Source organism: Typha latifolia, chromosome 2, assembly GCF_019914945.1.
Source record: "Typha latifolia isolate L0001 chromosome 2, TyphaL0001v2, whole genome shotgun sequence".
NCBI lineage: Eukaryota > Viridiplantae > Streptophyta > Magnoliopsida > Poales > Typhaceae > Typha > Typha latifolia.
In genome coordinates this window covers 13325543-13345913 of record NC_133087.1, presented here as the reverse complement: position 1 = coordinate 13345913, position 20371 = coordinate 13325543, and the positions used below count along the sequence as shown (strand labels likewise).

Sequence of the window (20371 nt, the reverse complement as noted above, 5' to 3'; positions counted from 1 at the left end):
AGCCTTCTTTACTTGCATCTCCATCTATTTTGTTTATATTATCTATTTCAAGGATTCAATCAAGAGGAGTAAATGGATGCAGTGTTCCAGGGATTTCAATATCCATGTAAGAAGGGGGAAATTAACCACCCTAGAAGAGAGTACCATGCAAGACTTCAATTGTTCCCTAGCAAAGAGAACAAGAAGGGGGATTTAATATAATCTCTTGGGATGTCCTCATAAGAGGAACACTCCAATGCTGAAAGCTTAGCTACAGGAATAAACAAATTCTATGCTTGTTTGAACAACTACAACAATCTTGAGATAATGAAATTAATTCATTTTAAAAAGAGAGGAAGGTAAGAAAGTGTCCCTGCTTATGCACCTAATCATCACATCAATATGTATTTGATAAGCTGATTTCTAATCCAAACATGTTGCCATCTTTTGGAGCTAGAAATTGGCAGATTAGGAACTCAAAAAAATAGTGCCAATCTTGCATAAACTTTTTTTTTTCTTGGTGATGATTAATAGATTCTAATCCAAAAACTGGAGCGCAATACATCACCATCTTGTTGGCCCATTGCTGCCACTATAGTTACTTTCCAATGTGAGACACTCAATAAAGTGTCAAAATAATGGCCAACTCCACCAACACTATAAAATTATAAAGATTAAGAAATACTCAATGAATCTTAGAATGGGTTTGGTTACCTGCACCTTCTATCCAGAATTCTGATGGCATCAAGAAACATAGTGGCATTAGTTAGGTGGTCTCATTCAGTGCAGCTCCATGTAATTGCCAAGGGGCTCATGTATTTCCTAACACATCCAACTCCTGCCAGGGATTACTCTCTCAAATGTTTGATCAAGCTGTACTAGTTATTCCCATCACAAAGAAAGAACCACCTCATTATTTTATCATTACATTGACACCAACTCATTATGTCTTATTGTGAAAGCTATATGCATCATTTAGATACTCAGCAGGATACATTTTTGCAGCATAAAAAATGCAGTGCAGAAAGAGTCAATATAGTGGAGCCACTTTTCTTTTTCACAAAATATAAAAGGGCTTTTTTAAATAGTACATCTGGTATAAGAAAGATTCTATCCACTGTGCTCTGTCAGGCATATCAGAGACGGATGGTGACTTCACAAAAACTGCATAAGATGCAGGCTACAAACAAAAGGAGTCGTTATTTCCTCCAAATCTCCACCAGAGTTTAGCAAGATCTCCTAGTGGAAGATAAAAAAAAAAAAACCTTTGAGATAAAACATAGTCTAGAAAAGTTCTGCAAGAAGCTCAATCTAATCTAATTCATGTCATATTTAATTCTTTTAATTATGTCATTCAAAACCATCACCTGTGAACATACCATTTATGTAACACCGATGTCACTCAACACTGAGATTCATCAACTCCAATTTGCAGCAAGCATCGACTATATTGAAGAAAGCTGAAAGCTACAACCTACTTGAAATAGATGAATGGTTTGTGATTATGCCAATCTAAGAAAAAGCTACCGGTGTGAGACAAAACTGCATAAGAGACTCTAAACATGATGGCATAAGAAAAGTGATAGCCAAAAGGGAAAGTATTAAGTGGCCGTTTGGATCGTTGCATCTGTAAAAGTGGCGTCTACAGATGCAGCATCTAGTTAGAAAGTAATTATAGAAGCCACATATGAGAAATTGAGAAAATACCCCTTGTACATATTTAAAATATAGATTAAATGTTACAAAGAAGAATAAAAATCTCCGAACTTCTCCATAATTCAAGAAGCACAATGGAAAACCTAGGTACCAATAACAGTTTGCTGAAGGAAGATTTACTTATTTGTCTCTTTCCATTTTTATTCTACCAAGTAATAGTTACCAGCGTATATCATTTAGATCAAGGAGCTCTATCGACATATCATCCAATCATCCCTTCTTTGATTCTAGATACCAAATTGTCAGAGTGCAACATCATCCCTCCCTCTCTAAACTATGTACAAAACAGATATACAATATACAACTAATAAAACAATAAGTTTTGATTTCTAAATTCAACATCTTCATATGCACACATTTTCTATTATATTTATGTATTTCCAAATACAACAAACAAAACAGCACCTCAGAATTTCTAGACTGAGTGAAATTGCAAAGGAAAGAACAGTTCTTGATTAGTACTAAATTACTAATCATCCCAATGCATGAAGACAAAACAATCGGAAAAGATTCTCAATTCTTATTAATTTTGAATCATAAGAATCAGTAAGTTGTAACCAGCAGGACAATTACAATAGGGCCCAATTAAGATAAACAAAGAGCTTCTTGAGAAACTTCTAACTTTGCCTTTGAATTCTCATTTGTCTGTTAATTCAAGAATGGCGTAGCATAGCTCGTTAGTTCATAATTTTATGTTTTAGCATCCATGAAGCATAAATCTCTATTGTCAATATGTTGATCTACAAGATTTCCTCAAGCTTCTGAATTGCTAGAAGAGCAATGACAATTACATGGTCACCTGTACAGAAAGAAAGAGAGAACATCCTTGATGGTGATATTAAGCATTAACTAATCAGAACAGATAAAACAAGGAAAAAAATATTAATAAAGAGTAATGATTACAGAGAAAATAAAGATGACTTTATAAACAAATAATGAATGCATGAATTACAATACTGTTATGATAATAAGATTTGTTATCTTAGTGCCATTCTCTGGCTTCGGTTTTTTGACCTACCACCATATTGATTATTGCATATAGATATGTATATAAAATTTACACTTGAAACAATAAATAAATAAATGTCCAGTTATTGACTTTTTGCTGGCAAAAGAACTTTCCACATGAATGCTCTTTGCCTCCAGGTTATCTTTGTTTTTGTTTCACTCATTATATATATATATATATATAAAACTCGGAATATAGATATGTAACTTGCACTAGTTTGATCAAGTAATACTCTCTACATTTAATACTACAAAAACACATCATGTGCTTAACAAGAGGAAAATGCCAAACTAAGATACAGATGATCACCAAATTACCAAAACACAAACCAAAATAGAGGCACATACTTGAAGAATAGAAACCGCTTTAAAACTAGAGGTAGTTTTGGCTTCTGCTTGCTTCAATGCTATTCTATGACCATCTGATGTTGCACAAACAGTTTTCAGCTCTCCTTTCATCTCTACCATCACAGTTCCAATTATTTTCCCGAGTATCTAATAGGAGAATCTTTTCTCTTGTGTTTGTGGTGTCTAGATTTTTTTCTGCTTTTCCCTTTAGATGATGATTTTTTCCCTCCAGATCTAGAGTGTTCGTGTGTTTGCTGATCACTACTAGAATCAGTATTTGCCGTTTTGCTCCTATGATGTCTCGCTCGACTTCTATTTCTTTTAGCACGACGATGCTCACTAGAAGAATCCGTATCTGGAGATCTACTTCTGCTTCTGCGATGCCTTGAGTGAGCTCTGCTTTTCTTAGCCCGATTCTGATCACTAGAGGAATCAGAATCTGGAGTTCTGCTCCTGCTTCGTCGATGCATTGACCTTTTCCTCTCAGATCTATGTTCCATTTTCTCACTTTTGTCATCTTTGATGTCTGAAACACTAAGACCAGTCACTGGAATATGCCCGTCTCCATTAGTAAAAGGAACTTCTAAATCGTGCCTTTTGATTGAAGAAGCACCAGCTTCAGCATTGTCTACAGACCTTGTTTCGTTAACCTTGCCCTTGTTTTTAGCTATACTGGAGTTTCCAAGTGCTGCAGTAGATTTGGCAGTTCTTGATGAGAGATCTATATCTCCTTTGCTAGCTGTTTCTGCGGGAGCCAAACTATGAGCCCTGAAAGCGGGACCAGGTATATCAGACGGAACCTCTAGTCCCAGCTCTTTACCCAAAGATTCGAGAAAATCACCAGCTACCAGACGGTTTAGGGTCATGTTAGCACCTTCATTGGTCTGCAGTGGATCAGCTAGTTGGCTAGGATTAGCATGATCCTCATCGTCATCTGAGTCGTCAGAGAAAATGGCCTGCATCCATGAATTGCCATGTATACATCGTCCACATTATGGCAGGTCATCATAAACAGTAAAACATTAAAGTTGACAATTTGGAGTCATCATTATGCAACTTCAGTAAGTTAAAAGTAAGATACCGAAAAAAATTGTTGTCACAAATAGTAACATATAAAAAGAAGGGGCACATAAAAAATATTGGGAACCATAATCGCCAGCCCAACCATGGTAAATACTACCTTAAAAATTATCAATAAGCACTCAAGCATCTTGGCGTAAAGAAAGATAAGTACCTTATACAAATCCACTGGTCTCTCAACATTCATAGCATTTGGCTCAATGTCAGGCTCCTCCATGGTTAGTTGTTTCTCAGCCTGTTGAGATCCTGATTGAGATACATGCAAGGAATCTCTATTGGCTTCTTCGGCCTCATCTGTCTTTGAACCCTTGACAGATTCTGTCATAAAGATAAGGGTATCCACTCTGCTTCTCGGTTTTTGCAATGGGGGTGGCTGCAAATAGGAGAAAGCAATTTTGATTAGATCGACTAGAAGTTGATAAAGTATTAGCGTAGTCAACAGCAACAGACACTATTAACTTTCTTCTATTAACACCAATATTTAGCAGAGCAGGAATCACTATTAAAAAAATTTGTCTGAAACAACAATTTAAAGATAATGAGATGAATAGCACATTAAATTGAAGGATTTTTCACAAGATCTGCTTATGTAATAACCAGTCACTTGTGCATCTATCATCATGCCACATGAGATGGAATATGTCTATATTTTTAACTGCTAGGTCCTTACAACATATTATTGGTCAATGACTAGCCTGGTACAAAATCACCAACAACATCCTACTTCTATTCAGAGAATAATTATAACTGCCACAGTACTAAGGATAATAATTATCACAGTACTACTTGGGCTAAGGCAGAGCATTTACTGTTAGTCACAAACCACCAACAAGTGTGCAATTTATTTTTGCCCTTCACATCCAATTTTTCACTGAGCTCTATGAAACAGTATTAGTATCTCATATGGATCCTAACATGCATAGAAAAAATGAATTAGCGCTTCCTGCTAACATTGGATAAATAAGAAGTTTAGATTTATTTCCTACATTTGTTCACACCACCTTTACTAAGTTTTGGCCTGCATTGTAGTAACGATATATCTCAAAGAATTTCCATATCTACATACTCATATGCTAGATATAAAAAATAAAGACCAATTGCTTAGTAATATCAACTGTGGCATCAACATGCAATTTGATGCATCACGACTTGACTGTATGCAATTTACTTATGCACTTGCCATGCAAACTAACGGAACACAAGTATTTTGAGCACTATGTGAGGGAAGTAAAATTAATATGTTCCTTTTGTAGAGTTTGTACTATTTCTTCTAATGAGCAGTTAGATTTTCATTTAATAGTTCAAAAGTTTACCTAATAGTAAGGCTTACAACAGCTCTGATGCAAATCAACTTCTATTCCTTTGCTCCACCCAAAATCTACTTTTTATGAACTTTCAAACTACCCGAAACTACCCTTCTTTACCAATAGAAAGTCCAAGGATGGGAAGAATGCAGCATTACCCACAATACTTAAAAGGATATTTAGAGGCTCTAATCGATGATAACTTGAAGGAAGGAGGCCAGAATTACTTTCACATTACATGACGCCCTTAGCCCTCCACATACGAAAGAGAATACCAACTCAAATTTGAAAACAGAAAATGCAACAACAGTAAAGTCGGAACATAGGAAAGATAGATAAGGGGAAAACAATAAGTTAACTAATGAATTATTTGTCAATTTAATATGTGCGCTGTCATGAAGAACATAAAATTCCAATGACCCTTTCAATAAGTAATGCACACAGGAAAGAATTAGGTAAAGTCATTGTTTTCAAAAGCGGCCCTGCATATGTATTATGCAGTCCTCATATGAGATTTAACCACAAATAAGAACCACATACGCATATGCCCCCGCATGTTGATCGCCAACAATCGCATATGCACCCTCATATCCATATGAAAGTGCTATGTTAATATCGAGATATTCATAGCACTTCATAGTTCATACTTATATTTTATTGATTAATTTTGTTGGTGTAACTAATCATAGTTCAAAAAATATTTATTGAGTAATTATATAATTGATAGTAGCATTATTAACAGATAGAATATTATGAAAATGATTCTCCGTATATTGCAACTTTTACTTAGTCATTAGCTTGTTATGCTAAAACATCCAATATGCGAGATAGGTCTAATATTTTTATTGCTAGACCAATAAAAATAAATCAACTATATCTGCTTGGCCAGGAATTATGGCCGGCATAGAAGTTTCTTGTGCCCACATACAACATAGGCACTATGTGGTCACATGACTGCCCACATACCGTTGACGCTTTTCGTAACATTGGGGAAAGTATTGGTTGAGAATTTATAAAGCAATATATTCTACTGAAACACTCATTAACAATAATAAAAAAATAGTGAAATACCTTCCCCATAAAAGGATCAATAATATCAAATCGCTTGCATAAAATGGGTGAAGGTCGCCACTGGAACTCTTCTCTCCTTGGATACTTCACCTTTTCATCATTCTGAGGTTCTCCATGTTTTTGTTCAGTATGTTTTATCGACATCGTAAGTCAGTCTTGTAAAGCGTATAACAAGAAGTAAATGATGCAAGCAAAGCAAGAGGTTTCCTACCATTACCTCTCTAGATGATATGAACTGCATATCTCCAATTCCAGGCAAATCCTTGAGCTGCTGACCTGAAGAGAGGCCAGTTTCAGTATTCCATTTACCTTTTTCAATTGCCTCAACCGCAGCCTCGAAATCCAGTCTCTCACGAGCACGATCGCCCTCTGACATGGAATTAGCAAGTAAAGACTGTGCAGAACGAAGACCGCCTTGAAACTTCTCCTTAAGAAATTGCTCAAATCTTTCTTGCTTTGCAGGGTCACTTTTAAAAGGCTTTGCAGATTCTGATGATCCGCCCTATATTCCAACAATACAAACTAAGTTCCATTATTCAAAGAACCTAAATTTGTCAATAGAAAATTGGAAAATTAACATGAAAGAAAATGTGACGAAGTATTAGGGATAACTAGAAAAATTACAAGAGATATTGGCTTGGTGAAGGTATCTATAAGATTGGACTGAAGATGAATGGCTTCTTTAACAGGAAAAGATGGACTAGTGACTTTGGGGCTTCTATCAAGTGGCTTTTCACCGAGAACTTTACCACGATCTTCTGCTGTCATCTTTCCAACATATGGCTTGGATTTTACATCATCCTGTCTTTGTTGACCAACATATTTTTGCTTCTGCTCCCATAACCTCCTCTCATAATAACTATGGCCATCCCCTCCACTAAGAAAAAGAAATAACGGATTTGTTTTACCTTTTTCCTTGTAGAGATCTTCAATGAATTTCCCACAACGGGCAACCATAGCTGCAGACCCCTCAATCAATAATCTCAAGTTACTATCTTCTGGAGGAGAAACCTCAGGAGGAGGACATTCAGTAAACTTATCTACAGTCTCAAGTGGAGTGAGAAACTTGTGACGTGGCTCAAAATCAGCTGGAATAACAGGAGGATGAAATCTGAAAGCAGTTACCAAAAATTTAGTACATAACGTCCATTTTTCAGCTCCAGAATAAAAATTTAGTATGCTATTGAAATAGATTTTGCAGAGATTTTCCAATCAAATATTTACAGTGTAGTTCCTAATACAACAGATGCTAAACCGAGAAAAACAATGCATCATATTCAGCAAACCTAAAATAGTCTCATTACGAAAATATAATAAATTCTTTTAAAGAAAAAGTTTAAGAATATATATTAGGAGAAATTATAAACTTTCACAAATAGTCAAAATACCTTTCAAGTTTGTAATCAGTATTGGATGCAACTTTGAAACCAAGCAGAACACCCAGTTTTCTATCTTCCAGCTTGTACTTATTATCACTAATCATTTTTGAAGGCTCAACTTCTTCAACTTCTGTTTGTTCAAACTCAAAACCTAAAATAATAAATAGAGAAACAGGGGAAAGAAGGGAAGTAAGCCAACAGATTTTATGATGATAAAGATATGGTATAAAGAAGAAACATTCATGTACTAATTTGACAGGAGAGTAACTTCATCACATAGCTTGAGAATTCTTGCAGTGTCTTATAAGTTACAACATGCCTAATCAGAATTATAGAACTAACCAATAGTCTACAATATTAATGACAGATGTCAGAGCAGAACGAAACAGCACACAAAAGCACTTTGGCACAATTTCTCAGTATGTGAACAAACAACAATACTGTTCACCAAAATCAGCACTACTTTTTTCATGTAAACTATGAAAAGCGACACCAGTGCACAAAGATATACCAGAATACACCAAGGAGCTATAATTATCCCACAGAAGTTCAAGAATCGTCAACAAATCTATCTTATCTGAAGGACTGTTTCTGCATGTCTTGAGAATTCGATGAAAATAAGGTTCTATAGTTTCCAAAAAATTTGACAAGTGATCAAATGCAAATAAACCAACAAAATCGGTTGCTCAGATTCTGACAAGTCGAAGGAAAACACCAAATCTTCCAGAAGTAGTGATTACTACATCATTTGACCTCAAAGTCATCGTGCCTATAAATTTAATGACATACCAATACTTGCCTGATGCATAAATATCCTCATCTTCAATATCAAGTTCCTCAAGGGCTCCAATTCCAAAACCAGGGGCATATTTTCCTGCTGATGATAGAGCAACCAATTAAGTTCGGAAATGTGGAGAATATGTTAAAAATAACAGGAGCCTATCATAAAGCAATAAAGGTAAATTAGATAAAATTATCTAAATATTCTGAGAATTGGAAGACAAAAAAGTATATAAGATGTGCATGTAAATAATGGTGTCTTACAGTTAGACATCAAAAGATTTCCCTTGAGTAGAACCTTACTTTTATCACCACCATGGGCTGTACTTTTGGAATTTTGCAACCTTTTCCAATCTAAGGAAAAAAGAGAGACAAGACAAATATTACGTACGTGCAATGGAGCAAAAATAAATTATGTGCCTCAACTGAAAACCATTACCTCTGAATTCAGGAGCAAGCCTGAAAGGATCATAACCTAATCCATGTAGGTCCTGCTTCGGATTAAGTACATACACCTAATAAAGGGGATATAAGAGACAAATATTAGTTTGCAGAATGATAAGAAAATGGATTAATGTCAATACCAGAAATAGGAAATAAAATAAAACTATAAAAGTATTAGACTAGTAAATGCAAAATTTTGTGTACTAAATTATAACTACAGGCATATCTATTACTTTTACTGACAATAACTTGTGAAGTAATGATAAGATAGAAACTCATTTTAACACTAAAAAAGTTAATCATTTCAGTTATTCTACATGAAGATAATGAAGAAAATAAGGGTCTCCAACTCTTCAATTCACCAACAAAATAAAGGAACTTCCTCATTTGGAATTGCAGAAAAAAGTTCTATTGCCAATATATGAAAGAAATTCTGAGAAAACGTCAACAATTACTGGCTCCTTTCTCAAGGTTAATAACAGAAAGTAACATAAAAAAAATTAAGCACTTGGAAATTGAAAAGCTAAAACCTCGAGCATACAATTACTAGTTCATCCTCTTCCTTTCATCCTTCCAAATTTATTTAAACATTACTAATCCATCATGTAGTAAATTGTAGAAGGGTAGAAATAATTGTATTCGAAAATTAGCTGGGAGAAGAGGACCCACTAATAAAGGCTAGCAGCAAAGATGAAATTACCTGCTGCAGGATTAAGCACGAAAGTCAATATAAGAATATTGAACAAACCTATATATAGAACCTTAAATTTCAAATGAGAAAGAAAAAGGGAACAGACAAAAAGTTCTCAAGTCAATGAACCTATCTAATACCATGATAATACTAGTATTAGAGCTGTATGAGGCATAACACTACTTAATACTAAACAAGCTACCCAGAAAATGGTGCGAGAATTAGTAAACAAGAACAAATAGCAATTTATGAGCTAGTACAACAATTTCTTGACACTGATCGAAGTCAAACTACAAAGAAAGCTAGAATCTTAGACCAAACAATGTACATCACATATTCAAAAACATCACGCATAAGGAGAAGAGCTCATTCATGATGCCTACTTGAAAAGCAAGGTAAGGGAGCTCTAATTAATAAAATCAATTACTCACTGGAGTGCTTTCAGCAGTACATAAGAAATCACTAGATTTTTCAGGATATGCATCGGTATCCAGCCTGTTCGATTCAGTTTGAGCAAGTTCTGACGCTTCCTTATTACCAGAAAAGGCTAGAAATGCTTTTCTAGCTTCTCTACGTGATTCTGAAAACATCAAAGGACCGACAATCAGATGTATAACAAAATCCAGCATATCACGATATCAATAGAAGAAAACAAGCAACATCACACATTAAAGAGGCTGTTCAAGCTGAGGGAAGAAGTTTCTATCAGACAGTTTGTCAAGGAATCACATAAGTGGAGTTAGATCAATACTTATCAATCATGAAACCATTCCTGCTGCTTATTCACCAAACGAGGTATCCCACAGGACAACAGGACATAATGGTGTATTTATTGTAATATCACAAAAAGCAAAACATAATCATAAAAAAGAAAATAAGATAACTGAGTAAGAGGTTCTACAGAAAGGTGATGAAGATAAAAGGTTCAAATATTAACAGTTCATCACTTTAATAAGCAGAGAACCATAACAGGCTACAAAGCTGGTCTTAACAATCTTACTGAAAATTAATAAGAAAATAAATGTCTAAATTCTATAAGGAATAGCTTTTGTATGAAAGAATACTAGATATAATATCATTCCAGGATCTAGTAACATCAATTCAACTTATAACTAAATAATCTTTAAAAACAATCAAAAGATGTTCTAACTATAGTAGCGTAAAATGAGATTAGCAAAGAGTAAGAGAACAGAAGTTGCTCTCCAAATTACATTAGTTAACTAAAAAATCACCAATCAAGTGATATACATGCCAATCAGCCATCCCCATTCTCAGTCAGCACAATGGCAGAAAATGTAATCCTAGGCAATTCCAACTACAGAAAATTGTGCAATTCTTACAATTAGAATAATAGCATCTTATTGCACAAAGCTTATAGCAATGAAGGCACAAGACAGCCTCCGCCTTTGATCAAGAGGACGCCTGCTTGACTTGAAGTGGCAACCATAGAGCTCATAAGTTCATCACATCACCTTAAGAGACGGCTAAACAATGATGACTATTTAAATTAATGAAATGTAAACAAGAACTACACAAAGTTGTGCAAGGCAATAGGAATTTTGCAAATTCATGTATTCAGAGATGAAAACTAATGAGAGGGACATAGGCATGAAGAGAAACAGGCATCGTACTAGCATTGAACAGAAACATCTCGGAAAAGGAGACCACTATGGGTAAACTAGAAATACCATATAAGAAATCAGAATTTGTCTCTTTAATTGAACGACCCTGGCGCCATCCCATCTTCATCAACAATTTCACACCTGTGGGAGATAAGGATAAAGTATAATATTGTGAAAAATTACCTTTGGTTACAAAACTGTTCTTATCGCGACAGAAGAAACAGCGAGAACTTAAAACAAACCAATAGAATGTGCAGCAGGAAGGACTAATTCATCAGGAACAGGCCCTGGAATAGCTGAAGGTCTGCAATATAGAAATGCAACATTCAATGTAGGACATAACACCTCTGTTAGAGGTACACTAATCATATTACATGCAAAACAACCAATTCAGTGCCGACAGCACCATATTTAATATTCAACATCAAGAACTTCTACCTCATAATTTAGAAAGCCAATGAAAATGGAAAGGTAATTGCAGCATTGCACGTAAAAGACAAAAAAGTTAAATAACCCATTCTAACTAAAATTGAATAAGAAAATAGAGGTAAAGAAACCATGCACAAATGAATTTATTTTGAAACACACATGGACACACAAAAGATTAAGCTCAATTTGATAATAGCCCATTCTAACTAAAATTGAATAGGAAAATGGAGGTAAAGAAACCGTACACAAATGAACTTATTTCAAAACACCCACATGAAAAAGATTGAGCTCAATTTGATATTATTCCAGAGCATATCCTCCTAACAAAATCTTCAATTGCATGCATTCAATACTTTTTTCTTTACATAACTTAGATATACGCCCAACAATAATATTGAAATATTCAGTAGTAGTTGTCAGAACTCCAACATAAATTTCAAAAGCAATATATGAATTCACCAACATTTATCTACATATTGTTTCTAAAAGCCACATAGATAGCATGTACAGTGGTGAGTTCTAATCATTACATGCATGTTGCTATATTTTAGGATGGGATATCACTAAGATGGTTAACAAAAATATCCAAAAATAGAAGTTGATGAAGCTCCTATCACTTACATCTAGAAGGGAAAGAAAGTCAAGAGAGAATACATAATGAATGATATATGATGTATCTTCAAAATTGTGCCTAGCATAGATCAGACTATAATGGTGAAATTGATGATGGTAATGGATTTTATATTCATAGAATCATAGAACCTTGCAGTTTGTAGGCATGTGCTTTGATGCATTAGCGATCACAAGAAGCAGCAGGGCAAATATAAATACACTTGCAGACTAGTGCAATGAAAATGTGAGAGCTAGAGTATCAAACTATACCTTCTTAGCAAAAGGAACAGATCAAATTAGTTTTCAAACAAAACATATGGTACAGGTATGATGAAAGCATATTTGTAAAGATTACAAAGCAGACACTGTATTGGCAGCATAACTCTTCTTGCTGGTAGAAATAGAATATGCCATATCACACAGTATGACCAATGTGTTGAGATACATGAGATTAAATTGGCTATCGCGCATCAAAAAAGTTAAACTATTGAATGAGAAATTTAAGTGACCTCTTTTCCTGTTCCTTCTCTGCTTGTTTACGAGCATATTCTGCAGCAGTGAATCCAAAGGTGTCAAAATTCATTGATGTTTCTAACGCATGTCCTCCCATATCCTGTTAGTCAAAATCATAATCATCACGGAAAGCAAAACAATAATCTTCATTACCTGAGAAGAAATACAAACAAACACCTCTAGAAACGCCCAAATTGCAGCCACATGTTTTGGAGTAAGTGGTTCCAGAGCACAGCTATTTTATGCATGATTAAGGATTCCAAAGGACATACCAAATCACTACTATTGTCCTATCAAAGTTCATAAGGGCAGTATATCCATGTCAAGGGCTCCAGGGGATCAATATATTCTGGTTCATTCATATGATGGCCAGATCATCCTAGTCTTTTTTAAATTAGAGGCCTGTTTAGGAGCATTTTCAGCCTGTAAGAGCTAACTTTTGCAAATTAGGATCCTATAATAATATTTCCTTAGGAATGACTCTTATTTTCGTATGTTGTTGTCTGGGCATTTAAAGGATTTTTTGGATGGTGAGGATAGGAAACAGAAAATCCATGAGAGATAGAAAGGTGTTTTCCCACTGTTATTGATCAAGCTATGACAGGAAAAATGCTCCACCAAATGGAGAGGGGAAGAGAGAAGATTCTGTGTCCCCCCAACTGTGTCAACCAAGCCGTGTTCTGGTCATGCTCCAACAACCCTATGGAGAGAGAGGGAGAGAACCAGGAGGTCCTTTCCCAATAAAGCCAACAGACCATGGCTGTCAAAGTGGTGTGCTTGGACGGCATGCTGACAAGGACAAGAAAGGAAGAAGAAGAATTAAAAGGGTAGTAGGGATTGTAGCTTCAACAAATGAACGACCTAATTCAAAATTTTCAAAGTAGACCAACCTAACTCAAAATTTTCAAAGTAGACCGACCGAATTCAAAAATTTCGAAGTAGACCGACCTAATTCAAAATTATAACCTAATTGTGAACATCTCCCATTATAGGAATCTATCCCCATTAAATGCTTCTGAAACAGCTATCAGGAAAAATACCTACCCTCCTAATATTTTTCAAAGTAAAGCACTCCTATAGGAATTTCCTATATCAAAACAGATCCTAAATAGTATTTGGCAAGGAGATATGCCAACCCATCTAGCCAACATTATTAGGCACCTATCTGTCACGATAGTTAATCAAGACAACGGCATACAACCAGTCTTATACAAATGGATGGTGTGCCTTAATTTACTGCATGAATGAGACGTATAGAACATCATGTACACATTACAGACTACCATATATTAACTGTTTTTATACACATACGACTATAAAATCACAAGGTAGATAGAAAGCACATGCATGTCATCAATCAGTTGACTCAACTGGTATACATCTTTATTACAATGGAATGAAGGGAATTGTGAAAAGAGTAACCAAAATTAAGATGTGTTATAAGTTTGTCTATATATCTAAATATGGTTTACCGTGAATGCAGCTAATACTTAGTCAAAAAATAGTATAAGTCAGTGTGTAAAGAGTGGTCTCTGCACTTTTCGTTAGACAAAAAATCTCAACTACTCAAAAATTCATTCATTAGTACCAAGGTTCAAGACATCGGAATCAGGATCGGTCTTCTGAAAAAACGATACATATCGGTCGTATCGATCGCCTGGATCGGATCAGATTTTTTTTAATTATATAAATTATAAATATTAATTAAAAATACAAAAAAATTCTAAAAATTAAGAAAAAATGACAAAAAATAAGAAAATAAAGAAAGAAAAACTATGGTGAGGTGAAAACTAAAAAGAAGAAGAGATTAGGAAGAGAGTGAGTGAAAGAAAACCAAACAAAAAAAAGAAAAACTATGGTGCAATGAAGAAGAAGAGGAAATGAAAAAACTGAGAGAAAAGTAAAGAAATAAAATTAAAAAATTACATACCGGAGTTCGTTGGAGTTAAATCTCTGTCACTAGAGTTAGATCTCTCCATAACAAAAAAAAATGGCTATATGATAAGGAGAGAAAGAGTGAAAAAGAGAGAAAGAGAGAGAGAGTGAGAAAAAAAGAGTGAAAGAGAAAGAGAGAGAGAGAGTTTGAATTGGGCTTTGGTTGGGATCGGGTTTGGCCAATCCCGAATAGGATCAAGATCGGCCGATCCAGCAAACCATGGTTAGTACCATACCTTCATCTAAAGCTACTTACACCCTAATCATTTAACCAACAGATAGATTGTTGTCAACTATGGTACATCAATGACATATGTTGAATATGGTCCTTAATGAGTCAAAAGTCTATTTGACATTCTAAAGGTACAAGGAACCAAAATCACCTCTTGATCTTCTAGCCATGCGGCATTCTAGGGTTCTGGTGCTAAGTCAGTATAAGAAAAAATAAAGGAGTTCTTGAATCTTTAATACCATTGCCGACATCATATTGTTTGGGGAAGGTTGCTTAATGATGACAACAATAATGGCTTTCCATGAGTAAATAATTAAATCACTCCTTCAAAATAATTCTAGGTTTCAAGATTAAAGCCACCATGGCCTGTATGCGCAAGGTTATCAAGAAGATCAATATCCCCTATAACTTCCAACCCGCAGATGTTCCTTCACTTTTCTTTGGCCTAAATCAAAATCAAAGTATCAAACCAATACTATTTGTAAATCAAGTGACAAAGAATCAATTCAACTTTATTACCAATGTATAAGAATGCAATGTCTAACTACAAGAACCTTCATACCCTAGCCAAGCTATTGATACTAACTAAAACTATCTACCAGCAAAATTTCATCAGCTATTAAAATAGACTATTCCTCTATCACTGTGTCTATTCCAAAGACCTCAATGACTAAAAAATGTCAAGCATGGAATTCAACATGTTGCCAATACAACTTTATCATGAATAAAGTAAATAAACTAATACAGTTATGTGAATATTTTTCTCCTCGGTAAAGTGGATTAAAAAATCAATGAAGAAGACTGTCCACTTCAAACTTGATTATCATTTATCAAGTATTAAATAATCACATTGAGGCCACATATCTCCTGGATGCTCCCAAATAAAATAGACATGAATGACATCAATGATGTACTCCAATCAAGTGCCTCTGCTATGCTTGTTCTTAGCTAACAAAAATATCTAATAGAGATTAGAGAATGACTTGATTCCAGTTGAGCATAGCACCATTAGATACAAGAATGCGATAAATTTGTTTACAACAAAGTCCGATGAGGATAACTAAACCAAAAGGAGAAGCATTTTGTTCAAATTGAAGATGTCACTGGGATAGGGTGGGGTGGGGTGGGGCTGTTCAGAGATGACCACAAAAGCATTAGGAAAATATATGATAGCCCTTTAATCTAGAAAGGTATGGGCTCAGATAGAGAGAAATAAAGGATTCAGGTAGCCAACCTCAATCAACTTAGAGTAAGGTACCGTTCTTCTAGGGTTCATTTGTTTGCTTCAATAAGAGTATTGAAGTATAACATTATTTGCATTTATTTATGTTCAAAATGTGTACATGTATAAGTTATTCTTTGGTGCTTTACTGTAAATAAAAATAAAAGTCTAATCATTACCTTAGATAAATACAAGTAGAAAAATGTACTTAGTTGTCATATTTGCGATAACAAGTCCAAATAGAGGATGTGTTATGTCAAAAGACTAAATTACCCTTGATAGATTGACAAAGAAAGAACAATATAATAATTATTAATTACTCATGTCCTCCATCGATCTGCTGCTATGAGATAATATCACACTTAGAAAAATGTGTATAATGCATGGAGCTATATAAGCAATAACTGGTTAAATGTGTGCAATGAAGATTTTTATGTACACAATATATGGAACTATATAATAATGTCTGGATATATATATATATATATATATGCATAATCCAGCATAGAATAAAAAGTAAGAGAAGTGGTGTCCTATGACTATGGAAAAGAGAAAGTGGGGGCAATCCGATAAAATGGAAAATAAGCATGCGGCCAACATTATATTAAAAATGCTACATATGTATATATGTACAAAATAATATGAATAGAAACATATAATATACAGAAATAATATTTGGTAGCATCGTGTCTTTATTGAATATATAAAACTACAATATCAAATGGTAATAAATCGAGAAGTTAACAAAGAAGTAAAGGACACACTAGCCTCATTTTTTTGTTTTTATATTGTCTGACAGATTTGCCTACCCACACCTGCTAACTTGATATGCCTAATCTATCAAAGAATGGCCGCCAAAACTGCATTTGGTAACCGCCTTAGCGGTCCACCAAAAACCATATACATATGCAGCTGCCAAGAACCAAATTGTAGGCACAAACTGAGATAGGAAAAACATAATAAAGTGTCACATGAGATCACTTATCCTAAGTTTGACCAAAATTAGTATAATGTGTCTTTGGTTGTAACTCTAGAAAAGCGTGTGTCCAATTTAAGGATTAAGAACCACTTGTACTACAGTCAAATGACACCATAGTTATTTAGTTTGTCATCAAAATTGTGCGTGTGTTAGCCAGCACATTTTTCCTCTGAAGTCACATGCTTGAAAGTTAGTTATATTATGCTTCTAAACATACATATAATACTGATAAGATCAAATGCAGATATTCTAAAGGTCAACCTACTAGATTAACATGTCAAAATCTATACATAATTACACCATACATATTCTCGAAACCCACAATTCAAAAAAATAATATTTCTCTAATAATAGCAAGAGAGCTGATAAAAAGAAACAGATAGAGCATACCTTTAGGTCATCCTCGTCAAGAAAGTTATATATACTCTGTTGTTTCACCTCACCTCTACTTTTGCGGGATGATGTAAATGTCTGCGGAGTCCATCCTGAATGTCATTTGATTTAGTCCCATAAGATTACCATTTAAAAACTATATCCACAGGAGTAAATGAATTCAATAATAAATGCAGGTTAAGAACAAACCCTCTTTTGAACCAGCAGTGTTATAGTAACCAGCAGAAAATCCTCCAGTAAACGCACCATGAAATCTTCTTCGCCCTCCCTCATCTCTTACCTGAAAAGACCAGATATTTTCAATCAGTGATTCAATTTTGAGGAAAGTAAAGGAGAAAAAAATAGCTCCTTCAAGCATATGGTATATAAAGACACAAAGGAAATAGTGAAATCTTACAAATATAACTGACAGTGGAAGACCTTACCCATTCACCATAATCATTAATACAAACAAGTTTATCACTAGATTGACATAAGATAAAAAAAATATATAGAAATATCAATTTCGACTTCTGTAGTTCTATCCCCATATACAAGATGAGCCCGATTATGGAAGTTTAGGTTCATAAGGGAATCCCCGTTTCGATTTTTAAAAAATACTTTCCTACACAAAAATAGGTATGGATCCTGTAGCATCCTTTTGATGGCATCCACATCATCTTTAATCTCCCGAAGCTACCATTTACAAAGAAAAACTACGAATTCGAGCTCAAATCATCTTTTAATCTCCACAAGAAACGATAAAGTAATAGGAGGTAAAGAAAGGAAACCTCTTGCTTCCACGCGGGAAGTGTCCGAAGCTGTCCAGCGTCGGCGATGGCTTTCCTCTTGCGAGCCGAAGTATCCTCCTCGCGCTCGATGGGGGTGCCGTAGAAGACGTAGTCCTCCTCGTCCGCGTCCATGGTGGAACCTCCGCTCGCAACCCTAATTTCAGTAGAAGGTGAGGGAATCCGAAACCCTAATCACCAGCGAGAGGGAGAGAGGAATGCAGAAGACGATACAATTACTCAATCAGCGATTCTTCCAGTAAAATATAATCCAATTAAACTCTTTAACATCATATGTATATACATGCGTTTAACACTTCGGACCCTGCGTTTCCAATATATATATAAATAAATTTTAGCTCATTTTACAAATCACACCTTATATTTTATATATTTTATTAATTCATACCCATCTTTAGAATTTTATAACCCTGACCTTTTTTTTATTATAATTTTTTTAACACCCTAACAAATTAATATTTTATTATAATATACTAAATATTTTATAAAACATCTAAATTACTCGGGTATTCTTTATCCTCTAACGAAGAGGTTGTTAAGGGAAAGATAAAAGGAAGATGATTGAGAGGCAGAGAGATTGTGATATTTTAGTAATTTAATTTATATCAGTTATTTAAAATAATTTCAGTATTATATGAAAATTATTAAAAGAATAAGGGTCGGATTATAAAATCCTTTAAAGACGGAGTGAATTATAAAATAGGTATAACATAGGGCGTAGTTTGTCAAATTTTCAAAACGTTAAAATGTATCCGTTAAACCATCAGTTCAGTTTTGATCCATTTGAAAATAGTCCTTTTGTATTATTTCTAAAACTTATTTGAAGGTTTAGCAAACTAAAAGAATCTTTGCAATAAAAATAAAATTATAAGAACCAATTCTATAAAACTTTGAATTACAATTTAAGATTAATTACTGTGACACCCTCTAAACTATACCCGGTTTTCAGGAATAATTTTTTTTAAGTTATAATATCACCCCTAAATTTAAACAAAAAAATTAATATCATTCTTCTGTTAGTGTACCGTCACATAAATTGGGAGAGTTAGTTTATATGGCAGTCACTTTAAATGTGAAACAACCTAAATGCCCATGTTGGAGGAAAGATAACTTTATTTTATTTTGGTCTAATAATAATGGACAAATATGCCCTCATCTTCCTTTTTCTCTCTCATTTTCTCATTCCTTCTATCCTCTCCCTCTTCGACAATGCTACCGCCACAGCGCCAACAAGGGTCTCCACGATGCCCGGACCTCCCTCCTTCCCTTCTTCCCAACTCCCGATGGGGTTCTACAGTAACATGTTTGCGTTCACAGTGGCGGCGGCCAGCGTGGATGAGGATCACGATGAGGGTCCCCACGGCATCGGGACCTCCCTTCTTCCTCGCTCCCAATGGGGTTCTATAGCGAGCCAGCTAACGACGATAAGGGAGCCATCTGATACGATTCGGGCTTCATCGATGTCATCTCGAGCATGGATACACTTTAGGGTGTCTTTTATTTTTATTTTAGTATTTATTTTATAGAAAAATAAGTTTTTTGTATGTCATGTTCGAACGCGGGTGGGTGCATTCGAACGCGCTTGCGAACGCCTGCATCAGGTTCACAAATACAGAGAACGCAAAATGTGCGTTCAAACGCGGTCGGCAAAAATTCATTATTTCTAGGGTTAATAATTGTCATTTTTGAATTGTTTGGTTAGCCTCTAAAGGTATGGATGGCAACCAAGAAGTCATTATTGAATGAATTGAGTTTTGCCCAAATCTTCTTCTTCTTCTCTCTCGTTCTCTCATTCCCCAGCGCCGTCGCTTCTAGCCTCCCTCGATCGGCCACTCACCCAAGTCCT

The 20371-nt window shown here is 34.9% G+C and overlaps 1 protein-coding gene across 13 annotated transcripts; it reads right to left on the bottom strand.

The window, feature by feature from the left end:
* Positions 1-842: 842 nt before the first annotated feature.
* On the bottom strand, positions 843-18772 carry LOC140781788 (G patch domain-containing protein TGH homolog). Of its 13 annotated transcripts, none has more exons than XR_012107740.1 (18): positions 18508-18727; positions 17927-18017; positions 17735-17829; positions 12973-13076; positions 11665-11726; positions 11489-11563; positions 10232-10380; positions 9105-9180; positions 8930-9019; positions 8685-8762; positions 7895-8036; positions 7131-7617; positions 6718-7008; positions 6507-6608; positions 4286-4504; positions 3052-4007; positions 1359-1456; positions 843-1218 (listed from the first exon to the last, which is right to left on the bottom strand). XR_012107740.1 is itself a non-coding variant. In XM_073127995.1 (17 exons), the coding sequence occupies exons 2-17, from the start codon at positions 18637-18639 to the stop codon at positions 3183-3185; spliced, it is 3018 nt and encodes a 1005-aa protein (XP_072984096.1). In that variant the 5' UTR covers positions 18640-18661; positions 18739-18772; the 3' UTR covers positions 2900-3182. The 13 variants fall into 13 exon arrangements, 7 of the variants coding, with proteins under 7 accessions (XP_072984096.1, XP_072984101.1, XP_072984095.1 ...); XR_012107742.1 differs by having other exon boundaries at positions 1359-1453; XR_012107741.1 differs by lacking the exon at positions 1359-1456.
* Positions 18773-20371: the final 1599 nt, after the last annotated feature.